Source organism: Stylophora pistillata, chromosome 4 (genome assembly GCF_964205215.1).
Source record: "Stylophora pistillata chromosome 4, jaStyPist1.2, whole genome shotgun sequence".
NCBI lineage: Eukaryota > Metazoa > Cnidaria > Anthozoa > Scleractinia > Pocilloporidae > Stylophora > Stylophora pistillata.
Genome location: NC_142522.1, coordinates 14,436,717 through 14,464,021, shown reverse-complemented (window position 1 = coordinate 14,464,021; position 27,305 = coordinate 14,436,717). Strand labels below are relative to the sequence as shown.

At 39.8% G+C, this 27,305-nt stretch overlaps 1 protein-coding gene across 1 annotated transcript; it reads right to left on the bottom strand.

The window, feature by feature from the left end:
• Positions 1-41: 41 nt before the first annotated feature.
• LOC111344310 (polycystin-1-like protein 2) lies at positions 42-26,934 on the bottom strand. The gene is made up of 12 exons (XM_022951535.2): positions 26,427-26,934; positions 15,235-15,481; positions 13,806-14,406; positions 13,439-13,651; positions 12,685-12,810; positions 12,252-12,569; positions 8,309-8,545; positions 7,016-7,699; positions 5,995-6,231; positions 3,910-5,259; positions 2,997-3,162; positions 42-2,510 (listed from the first exon to the last, which is right to left on the bottom strand). The coding sequence occupies exons 1-12, from the start codon at positions 26,932-26,934 to the stop codon at positions 1,003-1,005; spliced, it is 6,195 nt and encodes a 2,064-aa protein (XP_022807270.2). The 3' UTR covers positions 42-1,002.
• Between the last annotated feature and the right edge of the window lie 371 nt (positions 26,935-27,305).

Below are 27,305 nucleotides of genomic sequence, written 5' to 3'. Positions count from 1 at the left end.
TGCTGGTTTAGAGCAAATAAAACAGAGCATTTCTTCCTCATTATACTTTACTTCTTCCAAGTAAAAAGCAACGACGCAATGAATTAGGAGGTGAGTATATCAATCTTTAGAAATACTATTGATGGGTGCCCAAACTTTGATAGTTCATCATTAGGTCCATTAGATTTTACAATCTTCTTAGAATTTGTGAATAAGACATGATTTGTCCAGCGGCCAAGGCCACAACTAAATGGTCTCTAACAAAAAATCGAGAACACCTTCCTCCTTTTTTCGTTTTGAACTTAGTCTGTTTCCTATTTTACACACTTTGAGCTTGGTCCTGGTCAAGTAGCAAGGCGACTATTACACTAAGGCAGTGGAATTCGTTCATTTTTTCCTTGATCTGGTCTCTAACTCTGAATAAGTCCCCATTAACGCAATCGACCAGCAATCACAAGTTGCATGGATACCACTTTTATGTAATCGTATTTATTGCAATCCAGCGGATAAATGTGCAAAACCTACGTTATACACCGCCGGGTTGCGGTAAATCTGCTGGAAGAATGTTAAAAGAATAACTACATCAAAATGACTTAAGAATGCTTTCCGTTAATTAACACAGCAACTAAAACTGTGATTAAGTTAAGTTATTTTGCGTTGTAAGTTAAGAAGGTCGGTGAAGTCTAGTCGACGAAGGCTCTAAGAAGTTATAACTGAAGTTTTCGTAATCGTGAATGTTTAACTATAATAAAAACCCAACGTTGCTAAACAAACCTTTGCGAAAATGGCCATGTGAAATATAAGGTCGTGAACTTAAAAGGGGCCTTGATAAAATTATGCTATAGGAGAAACATGACTGAAGTTGTACCATAGGTAACGTAACAATGATATCCTTTACAGCTGCAGCTTATTCTAATTCTGAAAGCGATCAAGGTCGATTCGAGATGATTTGGTAGTTCCCATCCATCAGTCTAGAAGGCGAGTCGTTTATCAATTTCCTGTGGTACACAAAGCGACAACGTTTTATTCTTGTGCATCAACCCAATCTTCTTCTACAGCAGCCTCAAAATTGTCTTGTGCATCGACCCATTTTTCTTGTAAATCTTTGGATTTCTTGGCTTGCATGTGGAGATCAAACCACAAAGAAAACAGTTCAAGGTCTTCACAAAATTCTTCGGCGTAGTGAACATTTAAAAGATGATTAATCTGATCCAACTTTGCCAATATCTCAGCTGCCTCAGGAAGAATGTCCTCCTCTATCGGTAAATCATGCGCAGAAATGTCTCCATTCGCTCCCTGGCGGTCGCCCACGCAACCTAGAAGTTCTTTCGTTTTCATTATCACGAAGCGTCCAAGAGCAAATTTTCCTCTGGAGAGTTCCCTAATGCGACCATAATTATAAACAAGAACAGAAATGAAAATATTGATGCAAATAAGATTCACTGCCATTTTTATCGCCGTAAAGTAAACAGGGCCAACGACTGTGCAGCAATCGTTAAAATAGTCGACTCCGCCACCAACGACTCCTTCGACCAGAAGAGACTGCAGTATGATGAAAGGTGAAGAAAAAGAGTAAAGTTCTCTCCCAAACAGAAGATATCCTACATGGATACATCCAAACATGAAAACAGCGAATACAATCGAGCACTGAGCGAGTTCCCGCGCAGATCCTTTCATTGCATAAAATAAATGCCTCACACGGGGATTGTATTTGAGCAAATACAACAACTTCAAAGTGTTCAAAAACATCAGTATCGATATCAATATCGTTTCCATGTCTTGTAGAAGAACTCCCCAATTGAAGCTGATAAATTGAAAAGTGTTTTTCCTAAGTTTAGCTGAGGTAGCAAAGAGCTCTGTTTCTTTCATGATGTGAGCAATCACAAAGAAAATGACCGCTATAGTCTGGAGGAGTTCAACCCAATTGAGAAAACGTGAGAAATACATTCGAATTCCCGCGACCATATTCCTCGTTTCCTTAATAACAAAGTATATAATATAAACCACTAGTAACAATTGACAGGTTATGGTAACAGTACTGTAGCCTCCACCAATGTCATATACGTGCATCGTTTGAATCATGTGATTAGATAGCACGAGACCACTTGGCGAAAACTCAATAGGGATCCAAATCACACTGAACAAATTTACTTGAGAGTTAAAAACCGCGCACTCAAAAATTATTGCACTAGTAAACCTGCTAATCCAGTCAAACAGGTTTAGTTCAGAGACGACTTTCAGCGCATCAGTTTTGTCGTAACCTAGCTCGGCCATGTAACCTCCTTCACCATAAAAGTTAAACAGATGCAGTCTTCCCCATAGGGGAAGATTTAGTGTTTGCTGGGGTGGAGAATAATACCAAGCACTTGGACAGACCTGAGGAAGACGAATGCGTGACTCGTTCCTAAATGAAGAAGACAAACGCCATTTTCTCCCGTGGAAGCTGGTTTTGTCCTCGTTACTGAATGTGTACGCAGCCACGCAGGAGTTGAATGGGGTTGTCAATTCCTCTATGCTGACATCACAAGAACCTTAGATTGGGAAAAAAACGATATATTTGTTTTATCCTAGTGTTAGAGATATAGTTTGTATGAGATGCCAATACATTTTTAAATTGATGGCTAATGATTAAAGCCTGCATTCATTAACGCTCCTCAGTAAAAGCTGAGTGAATATTGTGAAATGACATTTGCGTACCCTTTATGATGGACAATTTTTCTGTGCAGGTTACTGGCTTCTTCGGAATTATTTTATAGGTTACTCAAATCAAACTCATAGTCCTTGGGGTAAGAGCACCCAGCTATTATTTTTACGCTGAAAGTCCTTCAATGCGATCTGCTTCATTTCAAGTCGCATTTGGTTTCTGCGAGTTTTTTACTCCACTTACGATTTGAAGTGTGAACTTTTGACGAACTTGTTGAAGCTTATGTAAGCTGAACTTAAAATCAGTTTGTTGACGAGATAAATCCAGGGAGCATATTTGTTTAGTCTACGTGGAAACACTTTCTTGGAAATACCTTCTTTGACTCGTAGCTGCCTAAGACGAGGCATCCCAACGAGAACAGCGTCGCCATCTCCAATGTAAGGACTAGAACTATTTAAGGTAACATCTTTTCCGTCCTCAAAAAGCCCGGGTACCAAAACGTCACGTAACCAGTTCCATGTGTTAAAGCGATCTGAAATCTATATATTCGGTGGGATGAATAAATAAATAAACTGAGAAATTTTCATACAGGTCACTGACTATCTGTCACAGTGATTGGTTGTTACCTGAGATCTGCCGACGTCAAAAAAAAGCAATTTCCCTTCCTTCTGAGTTCTTCTGAGATTTCTCCTTCGCATTTAATTTTTTTTTCGCTCTTTTTCCAGGGAATGGAAAAACGTGATTGAATTTAAACTCTTCTCAAGGATTCTACCATCCGCCCATGTATTCAGTGCACCGTTCAAGATCAAAAGTGGTACCTTGAAGCTGAGCTGACACACATCCATGCAGCCATACCTTTGCCGTAGAAAACTAGTTCCTTGCAATCATGAAAATGTCCTTACTGAATCTCATCTATTTGACTGTAGCTTTGATAGCTTTTTTACTCCTTCGATAGGTTCCCCTAACGGATCCGTTTCTCGAAGGTCCTGGTGACTATTTGTCTCCAAAAAGAATTTTTGTCGGTGTTTCACATTCAAGATCGAGGTCCGTATAGACAGGTTCGAGATTCAGTCAGTCAGAAAATTAAACCATATGTTTAAGTTTTTTAAGTCAAGCTTCCTAGAATTAAATAAAAAACATAGCCAAAGGCCCGTAAGTTAACGGTACCTTCGAGAAACGAAGCCTTGCAAATTTCCGTTAACATTGAGGCAACAGTCTCCATTCTTATGAAAGTGGGCAGGCGTGAAAAAAGATGATTAGCTCATAGTGAGAAGCAATCCACATACCTTATTAAGTTCTCCAAATGTATTCTTCATGGACGATGTCATCAGGTAGCCATGTTCGCTACGCCCACCGTAACAAACAACAAGCAGAATTAACAAGTACAGTATGTATGATACTATATTCCGAAGGGCTGTATACATATACGCCTCCCTCATTCGAGCGGCCCTTGCACGACGTAATTTTCTCGTTGTTAAGGGCTTTGGTGTTTTAAGTTCTCTCTCGTCGGCCTCATCATAGCCTAGCCCGCCAACTTTAATATCTTCGAGATCAACCTTTGCGTCTTCCGGGCTAGATTTCCAGGCAGACCTATCAGGTACCCTTTTAAAAATATGAGGCAGTATAAAAGCAACGACGATGATTCGGAAAGGTTGCGTTACAAAGAAGTCCAACAAAACTGACATTGCAACCGAAACCAGCCACTGCTCACTTATATCTGCACCCCACTGTAGACTATAAAAGATAACAAAAGCGGCCCCACAGGTCGACAGGAGGAAACAGAAGAGCCAAGGAACGAAAATAAAGCGGTGTGGGAAAGAAAACTCGCGTTTCCTCTTGCTAAATTTCGTCCTTGCGTTGGTTTTGAGAGCCATTCTCTTATTCTCTTTCGAGGATCGAGTTCGAGCAAAAAGTTGCACGGTCAAAATATAGGCAGGAAATATAACCATGAGGCTCTGCACTGCAATGATGAACTCTCTGAAGTTTACAACAAAACGGCCCAACCTAAGCGATCCCTGTGTGTTGTCCACCGCGGTTTGATGTTCGTAAAACATAGCACTGGTTAGCATGGTTGTCAGCAATAGTGCTTGACAGCAAGATAAACGTTGTACACGAGTAAATCGATATCTTGGTGGTCTTGTAGCGACAGAAAACCATAAATGCAAATCAGTAACTTCTTCGGCAATTCTATTCCGAACATATACGGAAAAATCAACTCCTTTGTCATCTGCTGATGTGAAACCAAGGGTGCGATCAATTAATCCATCACCTTTATCAACTGCCAGCCACGCAAAACACACAAAGTTCCTTTGCATCTTAGTGAACGGATCGCTAACTTTGATCTGATTCAAAAACCATGATGGACTGGTGCCCGAGTTGTCATGCCATACGCGAACGGTTTTTATGGTGCCAATGTTGACCGGAATGGAAATAACGAAGGATATAATACTCCCTCTTGCAAAAGGAATGCACGAATCGTGCTTCAAATGGTACGGTCGACTGGTACCTAATTTTCCCTCCAGTACAATAAAAACGTTAGCGGTGGTGCCCGAGTTTCGCCAGACGCCTGTTGATACTTGAACCTCGACGATATGAGACCAAGGCATAGGTACTCCTATAAGTGCCCTCTCGCCCACCTGCCAAGGGATAAAGGGGAACTGGTCAAAATATATTCAGAATGGACACAAACTGTAACAATAATGATATAAAGTGACTTTTTAGACGGCATAACTATTATCTACGACCGTCACTTCATGGGCGCAAATAAGCAATATGCATGACAGAAGTCATTTTATTACCACCATTATTAACAAACCTTGTACGCGGGTTAAAGGTCACCTTTACCATATATAGCTTTAATATGACTAATTAAGCTCTCTGGAAAGTGTTTATACTTCTCCTCACCGAAGCGACGGCCCTAAAAATTTCCACTGCGTTTCATATAGCATGACTAGTGTCACACAATCAAAGTCATTTTCAGCTTTCGATTGTCGCACCATTTCTCTTAATTCCCCAAGAAACGGCAAAATTCACGTTTACAGCCTGAATGTTGCCTCTGATTTTGAGCTTTGACTGCTAATTATCTCCAATACTTTGCCTTTCGATCGGAGACGACTCGGCGGATGAAAAATTACGATTCAAAACTTGGAAGTGTTGGCGATTGGATGGTTTGATTTTTTCAAGAGAACACCAGGTTTACCCTTGTTAAGTAAAATTCGTTGGAAAGCAAGGAAAAAACCAACTAGCTGTTCGACTAATAAGGGTATTGGGAGCTTGCTGTCAGTCATCCATGGCTCACTGAGCGCGAGTTTGTTAGAGGCCGGATGTCTTTGGCCGCAGATATTGGTAATTGATAGAAATAAGATGTTTACCTTCACGAGATCAAGTTTGTCATTCTTTCTAGCCCATAGCAGAAGTCCAAGATAAAGACCAAACACACAGCTAACCGCTATTATTACAGGTAAGTTTCCACTGTCTGGTAGGCGAACCAGTTCCGTGAAAACTTTATCAAAATCGATGGGAGTGGGCGCCAAAAGTAACTGACCTCCGAAAGCACTCAGGTGGTTACAAGAGCAATGAACGTAATCTTGAGTTGTCATTTCGCTTACCTGCAATCAAACAGTTTACATCAACAGTTACATTTTGGTGTTCATTTCAAGTCAAAGTGAACATGTTAATAGGAGGGAAAAAAGTGGGGAGAAAACTAAATAATATGGAATTAGGAGGCCAATAATAGAGAAGGTAATGATCCAAGGGTTATAACTCCGACCGAACGTATCATTATCTGTTCCAAGCTCTGTAGGAAATTTGAGAGCGAAATAAAATCTTCAATGACTTAAGTATATTGTCTTAACTACGTGTTTAAACATCACTACAACCACCCACTAATTTCCCCGCGATTCTATTGGCTATTTGTCGTCACGTGGTGCAAAATTATGCAATAACCCCCTGTTACGTCGATGTTCGTCCTTTAGTTATTTCTGTCGAAAAGAAACAAAGCCAAAGGAAAATAACTATTTCTGTAAGAGTTTCATCATTTCACCGTTGCTAATTTACATGATGTAGTCCACTGACATCAAAAAGGTAATCTCAAATGATGCCCCGGAAAGTACAAAAAAAAGTCAACAAAGTCTGCTGTCAGCGCGCAGAATGAAAACTAATGGGAGGATTATTACATAAATAAGCCCCCTTCGGGTTTGCTGTATGTCAGCTGATGATGTCCTTGGCTGAGAGATTGTCCTCAAAATTTCAAATTTGCCCTCGCTTCTTCGTCTCTCAGCTGCACACATTATCAGCCGACAATCCATCCGCATGAACGGGTGGATTTACTATATACAACGTTGTATAGGTTACAGTTTACAAAAACTGTTAATATAACTTCTTAATTTTTACCTTGCATCCGTCAGACGTCCACCGCGATATTTCCGCATTCCAATACAGACAAGCAGCCGGCATCACTTGTATCGTGTAATTTCCATCACCTTTCCGGTAATGAGGTACGCTGAAACTTGCACCCTTAGTTGGCGGTTCTTTGTATTGCACACATGATTGCTTTGTGCAGCGTCTAATACGAGAGATCTCAGAAATTCTTGACACGAATGTAAGACCGATGAAGTAGTAACCAAGACCTTTGCCCTCTACAAATTCCTGGTTCAAGAATACTAGATAAGGATTACGTGAACAGTTAACATAACCATCTGGTATCTTATCGCAAGACGAAACGTCAGGTATTGTTAAATTTAAGTCGCTCTCACTTTCAGAAGACCGCTTTCCATACTTAACAGTCACCAAAAATATTGTCTTATTGCTTTCCGGACGAATCTTAAGCATCAAGGCCATCCCAGTTTGGTTGACATTTAACTTGTAGAAAACAGTTCTGTTGGCTCCAACGTAATGAGACTGAGAAGAATTTGTGAGGTCTTGGAGGTTCTGGAGTCTTATTGTAATCGGGGCTGTCAGTCGTGTTGTATTCAGAAAATAACTAGAACTGTTCTCAAGTTCAAGGCTTGAAACTGCAGTCGTCACTCTTGAGCCTGAGGTGTCCCAAGAAAAAGGTGTAAAGTCTGTTGTTATCATCTGCAGACAGAGAAAATAACATTCGTAACTCTAAATGGCTCTCAAATAGTTTGTTGAGAACCAACTACCAAAAATATCTCTCGTATCCCCAGTCTCTCTGTAGGTTTCACTTATAGATTGACGTTTTGAAAGGCGCAGCAGATCTTCAGTCATTCAATTTCTCACGGTCGATTCTGCGGTAGGCGGATCGAAAGTGAACAAATAGTCCCCTAGGTTCCGAGTAAGGTATTAGTTTCCCCGCTTTGTGCCGGAAAGCTTTACCATAAAGAAACTGAATTTATCTCTAACTTAATTAACGAACAATAGATGGCGAGGGGATCTGACATTGTTTGGCCTGGTTAAAACAAGCAAAAAGAAAACGTGCTGTATCAAATTCGCCGGCTTTGTACAATTAAGTTATATAGAGTGTATTGTTCTTTCGCTACCATCAAAATGACAAGTTTGAGGTGTCACAGAGGAAGCCCCTTATTATTAGACAAGACCATGCAGACAATCTTCTCACGAACAAGAACGTCTACAAGTTTACTCAAAGGTGCATTGACGGCGCGTTCTTCAACATTAGCTGAGGTGCAATATTTTCACTGCTATGCAATTAAATATTTCACCTACCTGGCTATCTACATACTGGGTAACAGCCAACTGGATAGGTAATGAAGTAAGCTGAAAACTATTTCCTTTGTTCGTCAAAACAGTCCTAACGAGGAAATCCGGCTCCTCTCGCAACACTAAAAGAGACATGGCAGGGGCTGAAAACTTCTTCGGCTCCTCACCAACGAGAGTTCGGGACAAGATGATACTTCCGATCTCTCTTAAAGACTTGAGTATAAGCTCAACGTGGATTCGAGACTAAAACAAAAACATCCATGAAACAAGAGTCGCTGTCATTATTATTTGTAGCTTATATCAGCCATTTAATTATAATATTTGGTAGCGTGGGGTGCCGGTCCAATGGCTATAATTCTACCATCAAACTAACAATAAAGATTTGAGAGCTACTTTCCAGGTATAGATAAGTTTATCTTTAAATACCCCTTTTACCCGAACATTTCTAGAAAAAAAGAAGTTCAGGGTGAAATGCACTACACTAAGGCTACAGGCAGAAATGGGTCCAGCAACCATCATAAATGAGGCACGGATTTGATCACGGGTCTTATACCCCCTATTATTGTACTTAAGTGTCCTTGTCTGAGAAAGTGTTCCAGGGGTCAGAAGTGGTGGTCAACCGATTCGGCTGAAACTTGGCACAAAAGTTGAGTGTGATAAGATGTTTCAAAAGTCAGTTTGGCTCACTTCTCTGACTGTTCGTTCTGGAGTTTCAGGGGGGGTTCCCTGTGTGGCCTGTGGAGCACCAAAAATTCATCTTTCTACTTGGCATTTTGAAAGTGTTATAAAACTCCATTGGTAAATTGTGCTGTCAAACAAATTTGACCATGAACTCTACTATAGTGGAGCTTTTACTTCATACATATAACCTTGTTCTCAAGTGATTAGACAGAGAGGGGCCTGAGGCTAAAGTTAGGTCAAATTTGAGGTCAAACCACTACCCAAAATTGCCATTTTTCAAAAAACCATAACACTTACCTGCCTTCTTACATAACTTTCATACCAAAGCCAGTATGTACTTTAGTGACCTATTTATCTAAATGAGTTGAGAAAAATTTGGCTTATTGAGGTCTGTTAGGTTTTTGGCACAAACTCTCCATGCCCCTCTAAGGCCAAGCAAAATGGGGTTTTGCGCATAATTCATGCTCTAAACAGACCAAATTCTTGACATAAGGCCTTTATTTTGTATTCGGTGAGTGAAAATGAAACACTTATGCCAATCCAGTGTCAATATCTTGAAATACCTTGACTTGTAGCTTAAAAATGCTTTAAGAAGGCCTCTGGTTAGCACAACATACACCCGGGTCTAGCAAATAAAGGTTTTTTTTTCTTTGAAAACTTAGTACCCATCATAGAGCACAAATAATGTTGTCCTCACCTAGATATGACAACCTCTTTGTTTAGAAATGCTTGAATTTCCTCTGATATATATTTTTCAGGTCACATTTCCATACATACTATACTCACAAGCATGCAAGGTCTCTATATTTTGTCGGATCCATTTATTGATGCAATGTGAAGTGAACTTAATGAAAACGACCGTTAACAGATCTGTGGTTAAACTTTTGCTAGCTTTGCTAGCTCTTGTAAATACGCACGATGGCATCAGTAAAAGAGCAGGATGATACATACAAGTTGTAGTGAGTAGCGTCCTGGTGACTTGTGATCCATCCGATTTCCCTGGTACGTTAGAGCTTAAAAAATCAAATCATCCGACAGTAAATAAGAAATCCACAGTTCGAAAAGCTGGATAACAAATATTTTGTGTTGCAGTTTATGTGAAACATGCCACGCAGCACCTCGAGATGCGATTGTTATCATATCGACTAGACCACCATATTGGACGTGAGAGTGAAAGTACTGGACCAAGTCGAGGAGTCACGCAACCTTCACTGAGTTTTGAGTAACGCGGGTTTGTTGACCATCACTTGCGGTAATCACAGGAGTTAGCTAACTGTAGAAGAGGTTCATAATACGAAGGCTTAGACTTAGCATTACCTATAGTTTCAATGTCGAAAAACTCGCACAATGACAGTAGTTGACTGAGTTTTTGCTTTTGCAACACCTTCGCTAATCTTCCCTTGGCAGAGAGTTCGCGAAAGTTGAAATCTTCATACAAAAGAGAACTGGAAAACAACCAAACTATTTCTGAAACATGTGTCCTAAACCTTCTTCATAGGGAAAAAATTAAGGAAAATTTTTTTTGGACGGGAAGTTGAAAGGACCGCTCTTATCGAGTGGCACTTGAAAAGCCATCAACTACATTTATGCGCGTGTGTGAGCGCTTTCTTATATTTTGAATTATCTGTACTTGTAGCTTTGGTATCACCTGGTCTTCGTCTTGCCCGGACGCACCTGACCCCTTGTACTTGTGTTTTAACCAAGCAGTCAGGTCATTATCGCGAGACAACAAAGGCGTCATTCTTTTTGTACACAGCCCATGACAAGGCACCGCACTGATCATCTACCCCTCCAAAGGAACAAAGCGCCATCGTAAAATTCTCCTGAAACTTATCGCTACTCTTTTAATAACTGATAAGGACACAAACATTTACGCTTGAATAGGGGGAGGGATGGAAACACGGTCCAGTCCTAATACTCTCACGTCCAAAATGGCGGGCCCTATCGGCGACTTCTCATGTCTCGTGTGGAATATTTCATTAAAACAGCAACAATAATTTTTTATCATCCAGCTCTTCTGACTGTTGATTCCCTCTTTGTTTGATAGTTTCATTTATTCAGTTGTAAAGTACTTAAGACCTCTGGTGGATCACAGGTCACCTGGACGGTGCTCACTGCGGCACATAAGCTTATTTATGCATGGTCATGCTCGCGTAGTGATGGGTATTTGCGAGAGCTATTCCGCCTATTCAAAGGTCAGACGTGAATCATCTTTTAACGATCGTTTTATTCTTAGCTTAACGGTTCAGGCCGGGTTAAGGTCACTTTATTTTCAAATAAAAAACGGCCTGACAAAATATAGAGACTTTGCATGCTTGGAGTATGATACGTAGGGAAATGTGGCCTAACAAACATAGATCAGAGAATATTCAAGCACCTTTAAAAAATAGTCATATCTAGGTCAGTACATCATCATTTGTGCCCTATGATGGGTACAAAGTTTTCACTTATTACTTTACTTTATTTTTCTAACCCGCTAGGCGTTTGTAGTGCTAATCAGATGCCTTCTTAGTGCATTTGTAAGGAATGAGTCGAAATATTTCTAGATAATGACACTGATTTGGTTTGATGTTTCATTTTCACTCACCTAATACAAAATTAAGGCCTTATGTCAAGAATTTGGTCTGTTTATAGCATGAATTATGCTCAAAACTCCATTTTGCTTGGCCTTAGAGGGGCATGGAGAGTTTGTGCCAGAAACCTAACAAACCTGAATAAGCCAAATTTTTCTCAACTCATTTTGATAAGTGGGTCACCAAAGTACATAATGGATTTGGTATGAAAGTTATGCAATAAGGCAGGTGAGTGTTATGGTTTTTTGAAAAATGGCAATTTTGAGTAATGGTTTTGACCTCAAATTTGACCAAACTTTCGCCCCAGGCCTCTCTCTGTCTAATCACTTGAGAAAAAAGTTATATTTATGAAGTAAAAGCTCCACTATAGTAGAGTCCATGGTCAAATTCGTTTGGCAGCACAGTTTACCAATGGAGTTTTGTAGCACTTTCAAAATACCAACTAGAAGGATGAATTTTTGGTGCTCGACAGGCCACAAATGGAACTCCCCTTGAAACTCCAGAAAAAAACAGTCAGAGAAGTGAGCTACGTGGCTTTTGAAATATCTTACCACACTCAACTTTTGTGCCAAATTTCAGCCAAATCAGTTGACTACCACTTCTGGCCCCTGGAACACTTTCTCAGACAGAGGCACTTAATTTTCTTTTAACATCCACAGGGTAGCTTTTGAACACATGTTACAGGCGAACTTTACCTGTAGCTGGGCGTAAGAAGCGTCTCTCTCGCTCCTTCTGGCCAATGAATATGACAAAGAAGTTCTTGACCTGAAGGCCAACCTCCGCCTCTTTCGTGGGAGTCGTTCATCTGTTCTTATGAAGCTAGCTTTGATGTACGACTTTTCCTGCGAATGCGAATCGTATATGCTAGCTTCATCTGATGCTACCCTAAGAATGCTACCAAAACCATTCACAAGACTCTGTGCGCAATTAAAGAGCGTGTCGTATTTTCCATCAGCTGTACTCTCCATCTTCAAAACTGCAGTCATCTTTCCAAGTGCATCTATTGCATCCTTCTGTACAAAAACAATAAATTAAAGGGACCCAAATGAGAAAGGGTTTACCTTTGATTTTGGCTAAAGAGTGATCTGCGTTTGATGACAAGGCAGCACCTGCTAAATATGACATTACCTGTGCTTCAACGGTAACCTCGTCAATGACCGAGCTGGCGGAGGCAATCACATTTGACACCTGCTGGACTCTAACGACTGTATCTACTGGGATGGTGGACAACAGCTGTATTAAGTTTGATTTCATCTATAACAATTACAAGAGAAAAGGTGACATTGGTTGAAACGTAAAAGAGTAAAACAGGAAGTATTGTTTAAAATAAGCGTGAAATCTCTCAATTATTTAATTGAACGTAATTTCTCACTAAGGTATGTCCATAGGGTGAAAAAACTTTGAGCTATAAAAACTGAAACAACTGCCTCTTTCAGAGATGCAATACAAGATGCTCAGAAGTATGTACGGTAAAAACGTCATTTCTACACATCAATCAAGAATTGAAAACTTTTAACTTAACATCGGTTCTATCTCTGATTGGTGATCGTTCATGTGAGCACGATAAAATGCTCAACAAGGTGAATTACGACATGGTTATGAAGGGAGATTTTGAGTTAGGTCGCATCTGCGCTAAAGCCAGTTGTGCTAAACTATAACTCAAGGCTGAAGGCCATCAGCTTATCAGGTCTCAAAGTAACAATGTGCAAAACAAGTGTTGTTCAGGCGAACCCGGCCCAGCTCAAGGCAGAAAGCGCCCTAGTTAAGCCCGTCTAATATGTAAATTAATGAAACTTTGCACAGTCGAATTTTCTGATAAAGGCATTTTGAGATGTTTTACATGGATTCTTACTATGAATGGCTCATAATAATTGATATTTACCATAATCCGTTTCTCTGTCAATTCATGGGCCTGACTTTCGGTCGTTTTCCTAAGCGCAATGACATCGACGACCGAAATGGCTGCCGCCGTCAATTGTAGAGCACGTGACACGTCACCTGACTGGATCAAATACTTCAGCTCACTTTCATCTCCAGTTGTGAGGTTTTGGACAATGTCTGAGAGGTTTGCTTGTTCAATGCTGGGTTCTAAGACCTGGTATCAAAAGTAAATGCAATAATCTACTGATAGCTCACATGCGATTCATCTCAATATGATAGACAATGTTGACTGAAATGAAAAATTACGGTGGCACAGTAAAGAAAGCGACGAGGAGACAGGCTATTTCTTCGGAATTTCTGTTTCTTACCTGAACAGGGGTCCTCATTTCAACGAATACTCCCACCATGTTAGTCACTCGCACTCGAAAGTCGATGGTAAAGTTATTTTCCCTCTCTCCAGCTGGAAGTTTGGTCGTTAAGCTTTTTTTTACGCCTTTGTATGCCACATTGAGAAGATTTTCATTTGTGAGGTAAATAAATTCATACTGTAACTGAAGGTCTGGATCCTGCCAGTTATTACAGGCAAAAGTAAACTCTGTTGTAAGAGTGACTCCTGATGTCGGGCTTACACTGCATACTCCACCAACAGGCAGGCTGTTTGAGGTCACATGATACTCGGAACACCCGCGGTATCCACCTGGTCGTTGGGCAGTCAATATGAACTTATACCTGGTATCGGGTGTCAGCCCTCCAGGCCTAGTGACGAGAGATTTTGATGAAACTCGAGTAACTATCAATTCCTGTATCTCTAAAACCTCAGTCCACTGAGAACTGTTTGAAGAGTTATTCAAGTCTTTTAAAACTGTCCACTTGAAAATAAGGTCACCATGACATGAAGCACCTGTACACATGCCCTGTAAAGCCATTCTACCAGATGGGCTCAGTTTGGTATCGCAGTTTTCTATACACCTGTAGGTAATTTAAGAATTTGTATAGGTAATCACATGATTTCGAGTGCAATTTGGAATAAATAAGCACGAGTAAATTTTTTCACAGACTAACAAAATTGCATGAGCCCGTAGGGCGAGTGCAATTTGTGGTCTTTCAAAACATTTACAAGTGTTCATTTATTCCAAATTGTACGAGAAAATCATGTGATTATCTATTAATAATATACATGAAAAAATACGAGGTAGCTTCTCATAACTACGCAGAAGAAAAGCGCGCGCATCAGGTGCAATTATAATTTATTCAAACCCTGCAAGTGACATTGACATTGACCAATCATTCTGACCAATCAGAATGTCTGGTTTTTTTCTTTCTTTGCACTGAATTAACTGAAAACTACATTCACCTTAACCAATCAGAACTGAGAAATTTTTTCATGTATATTATTATAGTCAAAACAGAATCCACTTTTTACTCAAAGACTCAGTTCCACACTTTGAAAAGGAATACTGAACAACCGCAGGCTCTACTTTCTTTCTTGCTTTGTCTGCTTTGTTTCTGACTTTGCTCTTCTGAAAATTTCTTTGTGGCCTCATTCTTGTTGATATATTATTCACTATATATTTACCTACTTATAATACTTTCAAGTAGGTAAGTATCTTCAAGTACATGCAATACAAGCATTTCATATTCGAACTAATAAGGGCCTAATTCAGCTATTTTCGGAAAATAATGATCTACTGAAGGAAAATATTGTCTTTGATTTACTGGAATTTGTTTAGTTTTGCAAACACGGTACCTTAAGTTCACAGGGAAAGTTCTAACGCCTGATTTATCAGCTTTCCATACCTGATTTGCACTTCTGGTGGATCGCCAGGAACGATAAACACTTCCTGAGTGTACTCAGCGTGCCTTTCATCCTTTGTTACCTGTACTGTTATGAAGTATGAGGCGTTTTCTGCCAGAAGACTGTTATTCATTCTAAATTCATGCGCAACAGATTCTTTATCGTCAGCCCCATAATAACATCCAACGTCATCAGAATTATTAAGATCTTGTGGCGAACCTTTTCTGCACAGCCATATAAAATTGAGGCCTAAAATTGTGTAACGTAGTCTGGCATGGGATATCTTGTACATGAACAATAGCCTCTATTTGGCGCAAAAATATGCACGGATATATGTCTGCGGACATTATCTGTTGCGAGATGCGAACAGTCTTCCGAGAGCGAAGCTCGAGGAAAACTGTGAGCATCGAGGAACAGATATTGTCCAAGGACAGATATACGAGCATATTTTCGCGCCAAATAGAGGCTACTGTGTTTATTATCCTTCAAATATTTTTCAATGCGCGGAAAAAAAAATGTTTTGTTAACTGCTTACCGTTCAAGGCGTGGGATGTTCACTTTTCAGTGCTATCTGATACGGTTTGATGAACGAATAAAAGATGCCTGTTCCTCCTTATATTACAACCACACAGTGTTTCTCATCTTGAATTAAATTTTAAGCGCAGAGTTTTCCGTATTGGAAATAAGGTTTGAAAATTGGGAATATTACTTTGGGAATATCTTGGGGGTACTACAAAACAAAACAGACGTATGAAGACGGTCTCAGCCGATAATTCGAGCAACGGTCGAGAGAACCTAACCAAGATGCCTTGCGCTAGTTCACTGGATTGTTTTTTGGTCGTGGATATCTTGCATCTACAAGTAATGAGCGGACTCTATATAAGAATTTCGTTGTGCTAGCACGGCCTTAGGAGTCTGGAAAGAGCATGGATTTTACTAAAGGTTTGGCCTGGAGCACGAAATAGCCCATCGAGAAATATTTGAAGTGCTGAGGATTTCTTCTTAGCAACGTACTCATTTTTTGGAAGTTAGGAATCAGATATCAAGGTTACCAGGAACCTTTAGCAGTCAGAACGGCAAGGTTTTATCAACGTTCGTCTTTGTGTTCCAAGTTTGGTTGTAATTTCCAATATGAAATAAAATAAATTAGCAGTGTAAATCCAAAATTGCTGGTTGACCGGTGTAAAACAACCAAGAGGTGGGATCGCAGAAAATAAATAAATGACTCTGAACATTATCAGAAGATTATCCTCAAGCCAAGATGTGGTTATGTTAGGAAAAAAAAAGCGGTTAGACTGCATATGGCTACTGCTACCACATCCCACATATTTATGAGTACCTTGTACTCATAAAGATGATTCAGTCATATTAATTAAATGGTAAAAAATAATCATATTAACAATAGCAATAATAAGAACAATAGTTATAACCGCCCCGGTTAGCTCAATTGGTTAGAGCGCCGGATTGTGTTGTGCGGGAGTTCGAGGGTTCAAGCCCCGGCCGGACCAATACTCATGGTCTTAAAATAACTGAGGAGAATTTGCTACCTTATCAAGAAATGGATAGAGATTCTAACGTCTCCTGCAGGGTTAGGGGTAGGAGACGTTAATTTCCCACGCAAGAGATTACTGTGTGGTGGACGTCCTCCTCTGGGGTGGGATGAGTGGGGCACAGTGTTGTAAGAATGGCCCTGAAAAGCTCTATGAGGGAGTGGTCAATTAACGTATGTATGTATATTTAACAATTATTCGCGCAGGTTTGGTGAATATCACCGATTATTCGACAATATTCACCGAACGTGAGGCGAATAATTGTTTTAGTATGATTTCAGAGCTGAACAACAGAGCAATTTCTAAAATCATAACATTTTAATAACATTTATTGACATTTTATTTTAACATTTTATATAAACCGCTTGGAGCGGTTTATATAGCGTCATATAAGGAACCGCTCGACCAATCAATTGCTGGAACTTGAACTCTTTGCTCAGCTATGAAATCATACTAAATAACAATAGTCTAACACACTGATAATTTATTAACACACTGTGATAATTTATGGGGCTTGCCTAAGGAACCTCACTGTTACTCTATCCGTCAATTATCCTTGCTCCACTAAAGATTAAACTCTGTTCCTTTTAATTTGAATATATCAACAAAGTTGAAATGGTAAATTGGCCACCGTTACGGTTATAAAAGCTGACGTTTCGAGCGTTAGCCCTTCGTCGTTACCCCCACCGACGCAGTGCCAAACAGTTTCTTTAGAAACTATCAGCCAATGTGAAATTATTTTGAGATGTTTATTGTCTGTTGTGGTGTCGCGGCAAGAACTGAAAAAAAAAAACAGTCAGAGACTGCATGTGGCTACTGGTATAGCATCTTTGTAGCACTGAAAAGAACTAGAGGTTGTAAAATGATGCTAAAAGTCAGTGTAGTAGAATACTGTTCTGACAGGTAAAACAGAAAACCTGCCGCATCCCACATATTTACGAGTACTCTGTTCTACGAGAGAAAGATGATTCAAGAAAATATTGACTGACATTCAACCATAGTTAAATGGTAACAAAAAATAATTATGATGATAATAATGATAACAATAAGAATATAATAATAACTTAAAGGGACTAACTCGAAAGCCTCACGATTCCCCTATTCTCTGGTCTCCAACAATAATTACAAATGTCCCTTTTAACTTTGCATGTTAATCGTGCATATTTTTTTTATTTCATGCCACTTTTTGAGACTTTTGTTTTAGGATATTTCCGTCATTCCGCGTCTCAAGATATTCCGCCATTCCGAGGCAGAACGGCTGCGCATTTAAAGATTGGGCTTGACAAACTAATCCCCGAGCGACCTTGTCTCACTGAACTGATGAGAGATTTTTTCGCAAAATGAACAAAAATTTGCCTAGTGCGCCCGAGCCCTCAGCGGTCCTTTTCGACAGAAGTCGCTGATTCAAACTGTAAAATGCTCTCTTTTCAGGGGAAAAAAGTTTCCCTAAGATCACACGATATGCAGATCACGTTTATTGAGATATTTCTGCGCGGAAAAGTTTTCATTTCAATTAAGCGTCGGTAATTATTTTGAGATGTATATCTTCTTTTGTAGTTTTTTCACGTACGCCAAGTGAAAAGGTTATTTCTTCGGATCTCCATAATTTGCTGATTTCAGTGGTAAAATGCTGTCTCTTCAAAGAAAAAAAAATTTCCTAAGTTTGAAGATGCACCGATCAAACCTACCAAGATATTTCTACTAGGAAACTTTTGACACACAATCCTAAAATTGTGAGATGTTTAACGTTTTCGGTTGTCTTCCGTAGGGCATAGGGTAAAATATAGACTGGACTGGATTGGACTATTTTTTGGACTATTTTTTGGACGATTTTTTTGGACGATTTTTTTGGACTATGTTTTGGACGATTTTTTTGGACCATTTTAATAGGGGGGAGGCACACCTTTAGTACTCAGGGAGGGGTAGGTGCAATCGACAAGTACTGATGGAGGGGTGGGGGAAGAGTGTTATTACTCAGGGAGGGGTGTAGATGGTTGTAATTGTAAACAGTACTGGTTAATGGAGCTTTTACTCGATCGTAATAATTATTTTAATCGGTTTTTCGACTGACTTCTCCTACATCAACATTTTGCGCAAGGCCGCGGCGTTTCTTTAAGCTTTTAGCCATGCGAAAGCGAAACTGCCACGTAAACACTGGACTTTAATTCTTATTGAAACTATCGCGTTTACGATCCTCCGCTGTTGAGTTACCAGTCCGGCATAGGTTATGCGTGTGCCTTTTGAGTCGACTTGTGCCCCATCAGTTTTCCTTTGTGTAATTACCAGATTTATCTATCTTTATTTTGTCATTGACGTTATCAGACGAGATCACAGAATTTCCGTTTCTTGTCCCTTGACTTTAGCCGCAAATATAGAATTTACAAGCGCTATCGCAATTTTAACGTTTTTACGTTTACTATATGAAATAATATTTGATACAATCGTACAAAACAATATTCTCTTAGGTGTCTCGTTAACACAGACCTCGAAAACGCAGACCGCAGACCTCGAAAACGTGTATACAGTGCGTAATTACCAGATTTATCTCTCTTCCTTTTGTCATTGATGCTATCAGAGGGTTTGACTAATGGTCGTGGGTCGTGGGTACAAGTCGTGGGTCGTGGGTCGTGGGTCGTGGGTGTGGGTAAAAGTCGTGGGTGTGGTTAATACTTAATAATAAAAATAACCATTTAAAATATTAAATATAATAATACATAAATTTTATACAACCCTGTCATTCATTAATTTAACTGTTCTTTCTTCTAGTTATTTTATTTTGTTTATTCAATTTACCCTACTTTACGTCTATTTTTATCTGTTATCTCACTGTCAATGAAATTAGTTTCAGTTTCGCGACGCATTCCAAGATCTCGTTTGATAACAAAGGGAAGAGATAAATCTTGTAATTACACACTGTGTAAATGATTTCAAAGAGTAGAAGTACTATAATGTTAAAATTGCGACAGCGCTCGTGAACTCTATATTTGCGGCTAAAGTCAGAGGCCAAGGAACAGAAATTCCGAGATCTCGTCCGATAACATCAATGACAAAAGAAAGATAGATAAATCTGGTAATTACACACTGTATACACAAAGGAAAACTGATTGTGCACAAGTCGACTGACTCAAAAGGCACACACATAACCTCTGCCAGACTGGTAACTCGACAGCGGAGGATCGTAAACGCGATATTAGCTGTGGTCACACTACAGGGTTTTTTCCTAGGGAAACTTGACTTGTTGACAGTTTCCCTAGGGAAACTCAAATTTGCAAGTGCGACCGATTTTTCCCTATGTAAATTACCTCGGGAAAGTTTTATCGTCTGGGGCTTGAAAACCGCAAGAGAACAAAAGAATGTCCTGCGGATTTCCCTTGACAACTACCCTAAAGCAAAAGGTACTCTGGAAAAGCCGGAATCCGGAATTCCGCCGGAATATTTCAACGTCTGTTTTTTTTATTCAAAACAACTCCGATGATTTTCCGAAGAGCGTCGAGCTCCGAATGAAAGGAAATTACAGTAAATCTCCAGAGATCTAGAACAAGGAATGTAAAAACAGCAAACTTCCAATAGAACATACCTGATACAACATCCGCGTACGTTCTTCTCCACTCCATTTTGCAGAACGATTAATCGACTTAGCGCAAATGCTTTACTCTTTCTTGCTCGACCGTGCGTCGCTATTACGACGCAGTAGTTGTGCATCATGTAGATGGTATGATTATACACGTGGCCATACAGTATTGTGATACCTAACGTGTCGCGTATACAAGAATTTCTTTTTGTCGTCCTATTTTTATTCAAAATTTAAGTTATTTACTCAAAAAATTATTTCGCGATCACTTTTTAGACAATGGCGTCATTACGCATTTTACTGCATGCCAAGTACTCACAAGGCCTGCGTTTTCGATCGTTCTTTGTTCTTCGGACGAGGAGAAAGGAGTGGGGTATCGGGGTGGTTAACTGTCCAACCGGAAACAAACTGATTTGAATTTACCCAATATCCATGAACTTATCACTTGGCTAAGACAAAATTCACCATCAAAAATTCCGTTTAACGAACATAAAAATAGATTCTTCAGCGTTTTCTTAATTCCTCATAGGTGTTCGACCATATTCATGGGGGTTCGATTGTTCCTCAGGCCGGATCCTCGAGTAACTTCGGAGTATATGCACAGCTCGTACACCACTCGGAAAATCTTCGGAGTTGTTTTAAATTAAAAACAGGCCTTGAAAAAATCAGGGATCTTCGGGTAACTTCGAAAACCTTCAGATAATCTTTGGCTAATCTTCGAGTATATTCGGAGCTCGTACGCTCTTCGGAGAGGTAAGCTGGAAATGTTGAGACAATTTAAGTTAGATTGTGTGACAAGTTAGTAAGATAAGTGATTGCGTGGTGACAACTTTTCGCTTGTGGTTTCAGTGTCGGTAATGGGATCAATTAACCGGTCCATTTGTTAGCTGATATCGTTATCTTGATGCTAGGGTGTGCCGCACGTACTGATAAGATAAAACTTGCCAAGATTTTTTGGTTGCTTTTTTCTATCGAGAAGGATAGAGACGTGATCTGTGAGTATAGTAACTAAGTGAAGAATAAAGCCGTGGAGTTTGCGAAGAACAGCCTGGTGTTTTTTGGCATTCGCAATAGAAAACCTGCAAGGTTTGTTGAGGAGGAATGGGGGAGGCTTGTCTTTAACGGAAGAGCTTGTCGCTTTCGTTAAGCAGTGCTTTCCCAGAATTGAAATTGTGTAAATGGCAGACTGACTAAGGCATTGCCATATTTTCTTTCTACCCTTTTAATGAATAATCGAGATCTCGATTAAAGGGACGCTGACCGTGTTAACCTATAATTTGACCAATGATTTGCTGTTTATTATTTAATTTCACGGCCGTTAAAAAATAGATAAGTTAATAAATAAAAATAAACAAAAGATGAGATAAAAAAGTCGATAAAAAACAAATGAAGCCGGGGGTTCGATTGTTCCTCGAGGATCTCCGGGTAACTTCGGAGACCCTCGGATATTTTTCGGTTAATCATCGAGGTATATTCGGAGCTCGACGCTCTTCGGAAAATCATCGGAGTTGTTTTGAATTAAAAAAAGAGACGTTGAAATATTCCGGCGGAATTCCGGCCTTTCCAGACTACCAAAGCAGAAAAAGGGAAAAATCAAATCCCGGAGTAGCTGACCAATGGACGCTCGTCGGCGATCGCGCTGGTGACAGATCCGGAATTATCGTGTTGAGAAACTAATTTTGGAAGCGCTTGAGGACGTGACTGCTGTTGAAGATTTTGCCGCGTGCGCGCGAAAATCCACGATGTCGCGATTTAGAGAAATCATGTGAGTATAAATCGCTTCTGAATTCCTTATTTTTTTTCTGATTCACTCCAGGTTTAGTTTGTTCTTATAAATATTCACGCAAAAATAGTCAAGAATTGACTAAATGCGGCTCTTCGTCGTCTTTGAATCCTTCGAGAAATCAGGCGCTGCAGTAAAATTGCTCCTGCTCGTCTTGCTCTTTGATATAAAGAAATGAACAGCGATGAAATAAGAATAAAAACCTCTCTTTGATCCGTTTGGTTCTCGAGCATGTCTTCCATTTTTGCGCCAAAATATGAAATCATTTTTGGTACAAATCGTACAAAGCAACTCAGGTGTCTCGTTAACACAGACCTCGAAAACGCAGAACGCACAGCTCGAAAAACTTGTACACTGTGTAATTACAAGATTTCTCTCTTCCCTTTGTTATCAAACGAGATCTCGGAATGCGTCGCGAAGCTGAAACTAAGGCAGGGGTCGCACTTACGCTTTTGGTGTTTACATTGGACATAAAATCTGTCATCGCGTGCTTGCGACAAGTGCGACCCTTTTGTCGCAACCAGACATAACTATGTCCGAAGGACCTAAATATCAAAAAGCCGATGTCCTACCTCGAGGCAGGCCATATCTCGTCTTATCGCTTTAAAATAACAATTTTTGTTTTCCTTCTGTCGCAACGTCCATCAAATCTGAAAAACTAGTAAAAATTTGGATTTTCGCAATTCTGCAAAGACAACACGTGTGCGCAGCTAGCTATCGGTTCAATATTTTAGTCACAGGTTTTCTTGACAAACGTTTTATGTGGTCCCTATTGCGAATTTCAACCCATACCAATTTACAAATTTGTACTATTCACCTGATTATTTTCAGTATGGGAATGGCTTGTTTTCACCCTTTGGCTCGCAGATATTTTCCCATTTTTTCGCATCCGTCGACGTCGGTTTAAAGCGGCAAGAGCCAATATTTGCCGTCGGCGAGTGCTGTACAATGCGTACAAATCAAGAAGGTTTTGTACATTGAACAAATTAAACAGAGAATGAAGAAATGTCGCTAATAAAACTAGCACCAGCTTCATGTCGACAAAGTTTTATTTGGCGCTCTTTTCACGCGTGAAATATTAAGAGTTGACAGTCTGGTTTCAAATATCATTTATGTCGCACAAGTGCGACCTCCATGACTCCCGTGGTGTAAATGTCGCGACATATTTGTAGGACAACTTATGACGCGACATAAAAAAATTAAGGCCAAAGTGCGACCCCTGCCATTAAAAGTGAGATAACAGATAAAAATAAACGTAAAGAGGGTAAATTGAATAAACAAAGTAAAATAACTAGAAGAAAGAACAGTTAAATTAATGAATGACAGGGTTGTATAAAATTTATGTATTATTATATTTAATATTTTAAATGGTTATTTTTATTATTAGGTATTAACCACACCCACGACTTTTACCCACACCCACACCCACGACCCACGACTTGTACCCACGACCCACGACCATTAGTCAAACTCGCTATCAGACGAGATCTCGGAATTTCCGTTATGCGAAAGCTAAACTGCCACGTAAACACTGGACTTTAATTTATATTTAAAATACGGCGTTTACGATCCTCCACTGTTGAGTTATCCGTTTGCCTTTTGAGTCGACTTGTGTGTGTACTATCAGCTGCTTCACGTTTTCCTTTGTGTATATAGTATGTTATTACTGAATTTATCTATCTTCCTTTTGTCAGTCATCTTATCAGACGAGATCACAGAATTTCGCACTACACCGAAATACCTAGTTAAACAATAGAGTGTTTCTGTCGAGGAACTATCGGCTGATAGTTGTTCCGCGGAAATTTGATATTCTTAAAACAAATATGCTAGTTTTAATTTCCAAGGAGCAACTATCAGACCGATAGTTCCGAGACATAAGTACTGTCTTTATTGTTCACCACTAAATTTTCTTCCGCGCGCCTGTTTAAAAACAATCAATAATTATTACGATCGAGTAAAAGCTCCATTAACCAGTAGTGTTTGCAATTACAATCACCTACCACCCCTCCCTGAGTAATAACACTCTTCCCCTACCCCTCCCTCAGTACTTGTCAACTGCACCCACCCCTCCCTGAGTACTAAAGGTGTGCAAAAACTCGTCCAAAAAATAGTCCAGTCCAGTCTATATTTTACACTATGCCCTTCCGTAGTGTCACGGCACGACTTGAAAACATAAAGTGTTTTTGGCGATAATCAAGAGATCACAAAAGGAGAGAACTCAACCGTGCATCGAGTGCGAATGTCAAACTACTAAGATACCCCGAAAAAAACAATTGGCAAGATTGGAATGCTATTGTTACAGTCACTCACTCGTTTTGACATCAGCCATAAAAAAATTATTTCTTTGGATCTACCGGCCACAATTTGCTGATTTAAACGGTAAAGTACTCTCTTGAAGAAAAAACAAATCCTCTGAGTTTTTATGATGCGCCGATCACACCCGGCCCTGCAAGTAAAGCTTTGTTTTTTTCACGTACCATTCTGAAATGATTGTGAGATTTTTATCTTCTTTTGTTGTACTACGAAACAAACAACAATTAGCATCGGAAATGTGTGATCATGTGCTAATTCCGAGTGACATTCGAAGCGATCTAAAAAAATCGTCACCGAGCGTTGAACGACCAAAGATGTTCAAAAACAGACAAAAGCCAAGAGCGAGGAATGTCGGGTAACACTCGGCAGACTTCGCTGTGGGCTAAGAGGTCGTTCGTATTCTATTGTTACACTCATTAAACATGACATCAATATGGGCTCGCGTCTGCGCTATCCACCACACAGAGATTTATCCAGTGGGTAGCGTTCTACTTTATCGACCGCCATTTTGTTACGACCGAGAGCGTTCTTGAAGCAGACTGAGGCTCTATGGTTAATGTTTTGCAGTTTGAAACTGTCGATTGCTCGAATAGACCCTTCCACGGTTTTATCGGCCATATTGGTTGGGGGTCAAACAAAACCTCGTTGCGTAGCAACGAGCCATTGAATCTCTTATGATAAGAAGACGCGCATCGCTCCCTCGTTTAAATTTTCGCTTTGTTCAGGAACAAAAATTAATATTCATCGCTGAAAAAGAGATGACATCAATAAAGGCGAGTGACTTTTTCTCCTCTCGACGAAAAACCTTTTCTTCTCTGCGTTTTATGGGAACATTGAGATCGTTTTTCTTTGGACGTGACCTCGCGGCCGACATAATGCCAGAAGGTCAGAGTACAGCTTTTCCGAATGACTTTTTGTATTTAAGTAACTTAATTGTGCAGAGGAAAAATTGAAATAAATGCGTTTACGTGCTCTTTAAACCTTTTCGTCCAGACAGGCTACTCTTGAAAAACCAATAACTCGGCAAAGAGAAACCCTTGGTTTAATGGGTTTTGGAGATAGCTAGGTGTTCTGTCGGCAGTTGTAACAACGATAGAGATCCGAAAAAATGGGTCATCCACTCACAAATACAGAAGTTATCGTTCCACAAGCCCAAGCAATCATTAATTGAAGCATGGTCTCGACAGGTTCAGAAGGGAAGAAAATATTTCTCAATAGGAAAGTCAAGGGAGAGTGTTGTCATCTGCTCCAATCATTTTCGAGACGGGAAGCCTTCAGTAAGCAATCCAATACCTACTTTTTTTTTTGACTCCTTTTGAGCATTCAAATACTAAGTCACCCAAAAGGCGGCGATTATCAACATCGGTTGATAATAGTGATATCATCACTGCAAGTGACGAATTGATGAAAAGTGGAGACGATTCCCCTGGGTTAAAACTGTGTACAGCCTCTTCACAAATAACCAGAGATGCTGATGTTCGCCTCTATACTGGCATGCAAAATACAGATGCTTTCAGAACCTTATTTGAGTACTTACTCCCACCATAAATCCTAAAATTTAAAACTACACAATATCGATGGCTAAAAAACATACTCTAATTTCTCAACCGAAAGAAGTGCTTTTCAAAATGCCATTCTCGCACCATGGCGGCCACGAGGTCACCTTCAAACAACATATCAATCTGCCCATAAAACACAGTGATATAAAGGTACTTCGCCAAAAATTCGGCACTTACTTTTAGTAACGCCTTATCTATGTTCCCACTAGATTTGGAGACGAAAATAAGCGATTTTCCCTTTATAAAGTTACGATATTGAGCGAAGGTACCGACGCGCGTCGAATAATTACAAAAGAATATATTGCTTGTTGCTACGCAACGAGGTTCTGTTTGACCCCCAAACAATATGGCCGTAAAAACCGTGGAAGGGTCTGTTGCCTAAAGAAACTGTCTTGGGTATTTGTTTTTATTCACTAACCTGAGAAATGTTTATTCTCCTCATCAGGATCATACGAAAGGGATGCATCAAAAATCAATGTTCTGCCCAGTCCTCTGGCCACCTTGCTTCCTCCAGCAATAGATGCAACTAAAGGACTACTCACCACCTTGAAGTAACCCTGACTGACTCCAAACACTGCTGTTCCTTTTATGCTAACGTTAAGTTGAACCAAAAATTCACCAACTGGTAACAAGCGTGGAGAAATTTGCATTTCTGAGGAGCCATTCCTTGTAAGAAAGAGTACCGGTATATTTTTGTCACCCAATTGATAAACACTCCAGAGGAGCATTGTTCGGTGGGACACCTGACAACTCAAGTTAAAGTCAGAGCGGATTATAAACTGACTTGATTGGTGAATGCTCAGGTCTGGGGGAGCATTTGGTGAGACATTTGGTAACCTCACATCTGAGCTGGAGCATTGGAAATCTGGTGAGGAAAACAGGTCTTCTTTAAGTAGCCCAAATTTCCATTTAGTTAATTGCAGCATTTATTTCTACTACCTACTAATGCAAAAAGCAAGGGTGTAAGAGAGCCAGCTGACAGGGAGCTCTGTGAATTCATTTATAACTAAGACAATTAAAGTAAGATGTGTTAAAAAAAAAAGTGAAGCTCTTGTAATTTTTCAGGCTGATCATGGTGAGGATAGGGGAAGTTGACGAAATTTTTAGTTTAAATTGAATCAGTACCCCTCCCCCTTGGAAATGTTGACTTCAACATAGTCTCATAATGAACAGAATCTTAGTTCAAGCTGGATATTTACAAGTACATCTTGGTAACTTAACATTTATTGCCAACTTTATTAATTACACCCTCCCTTGAACCTTTATAGGCAGCCCCTTTCCTGAATACCTTCTTATC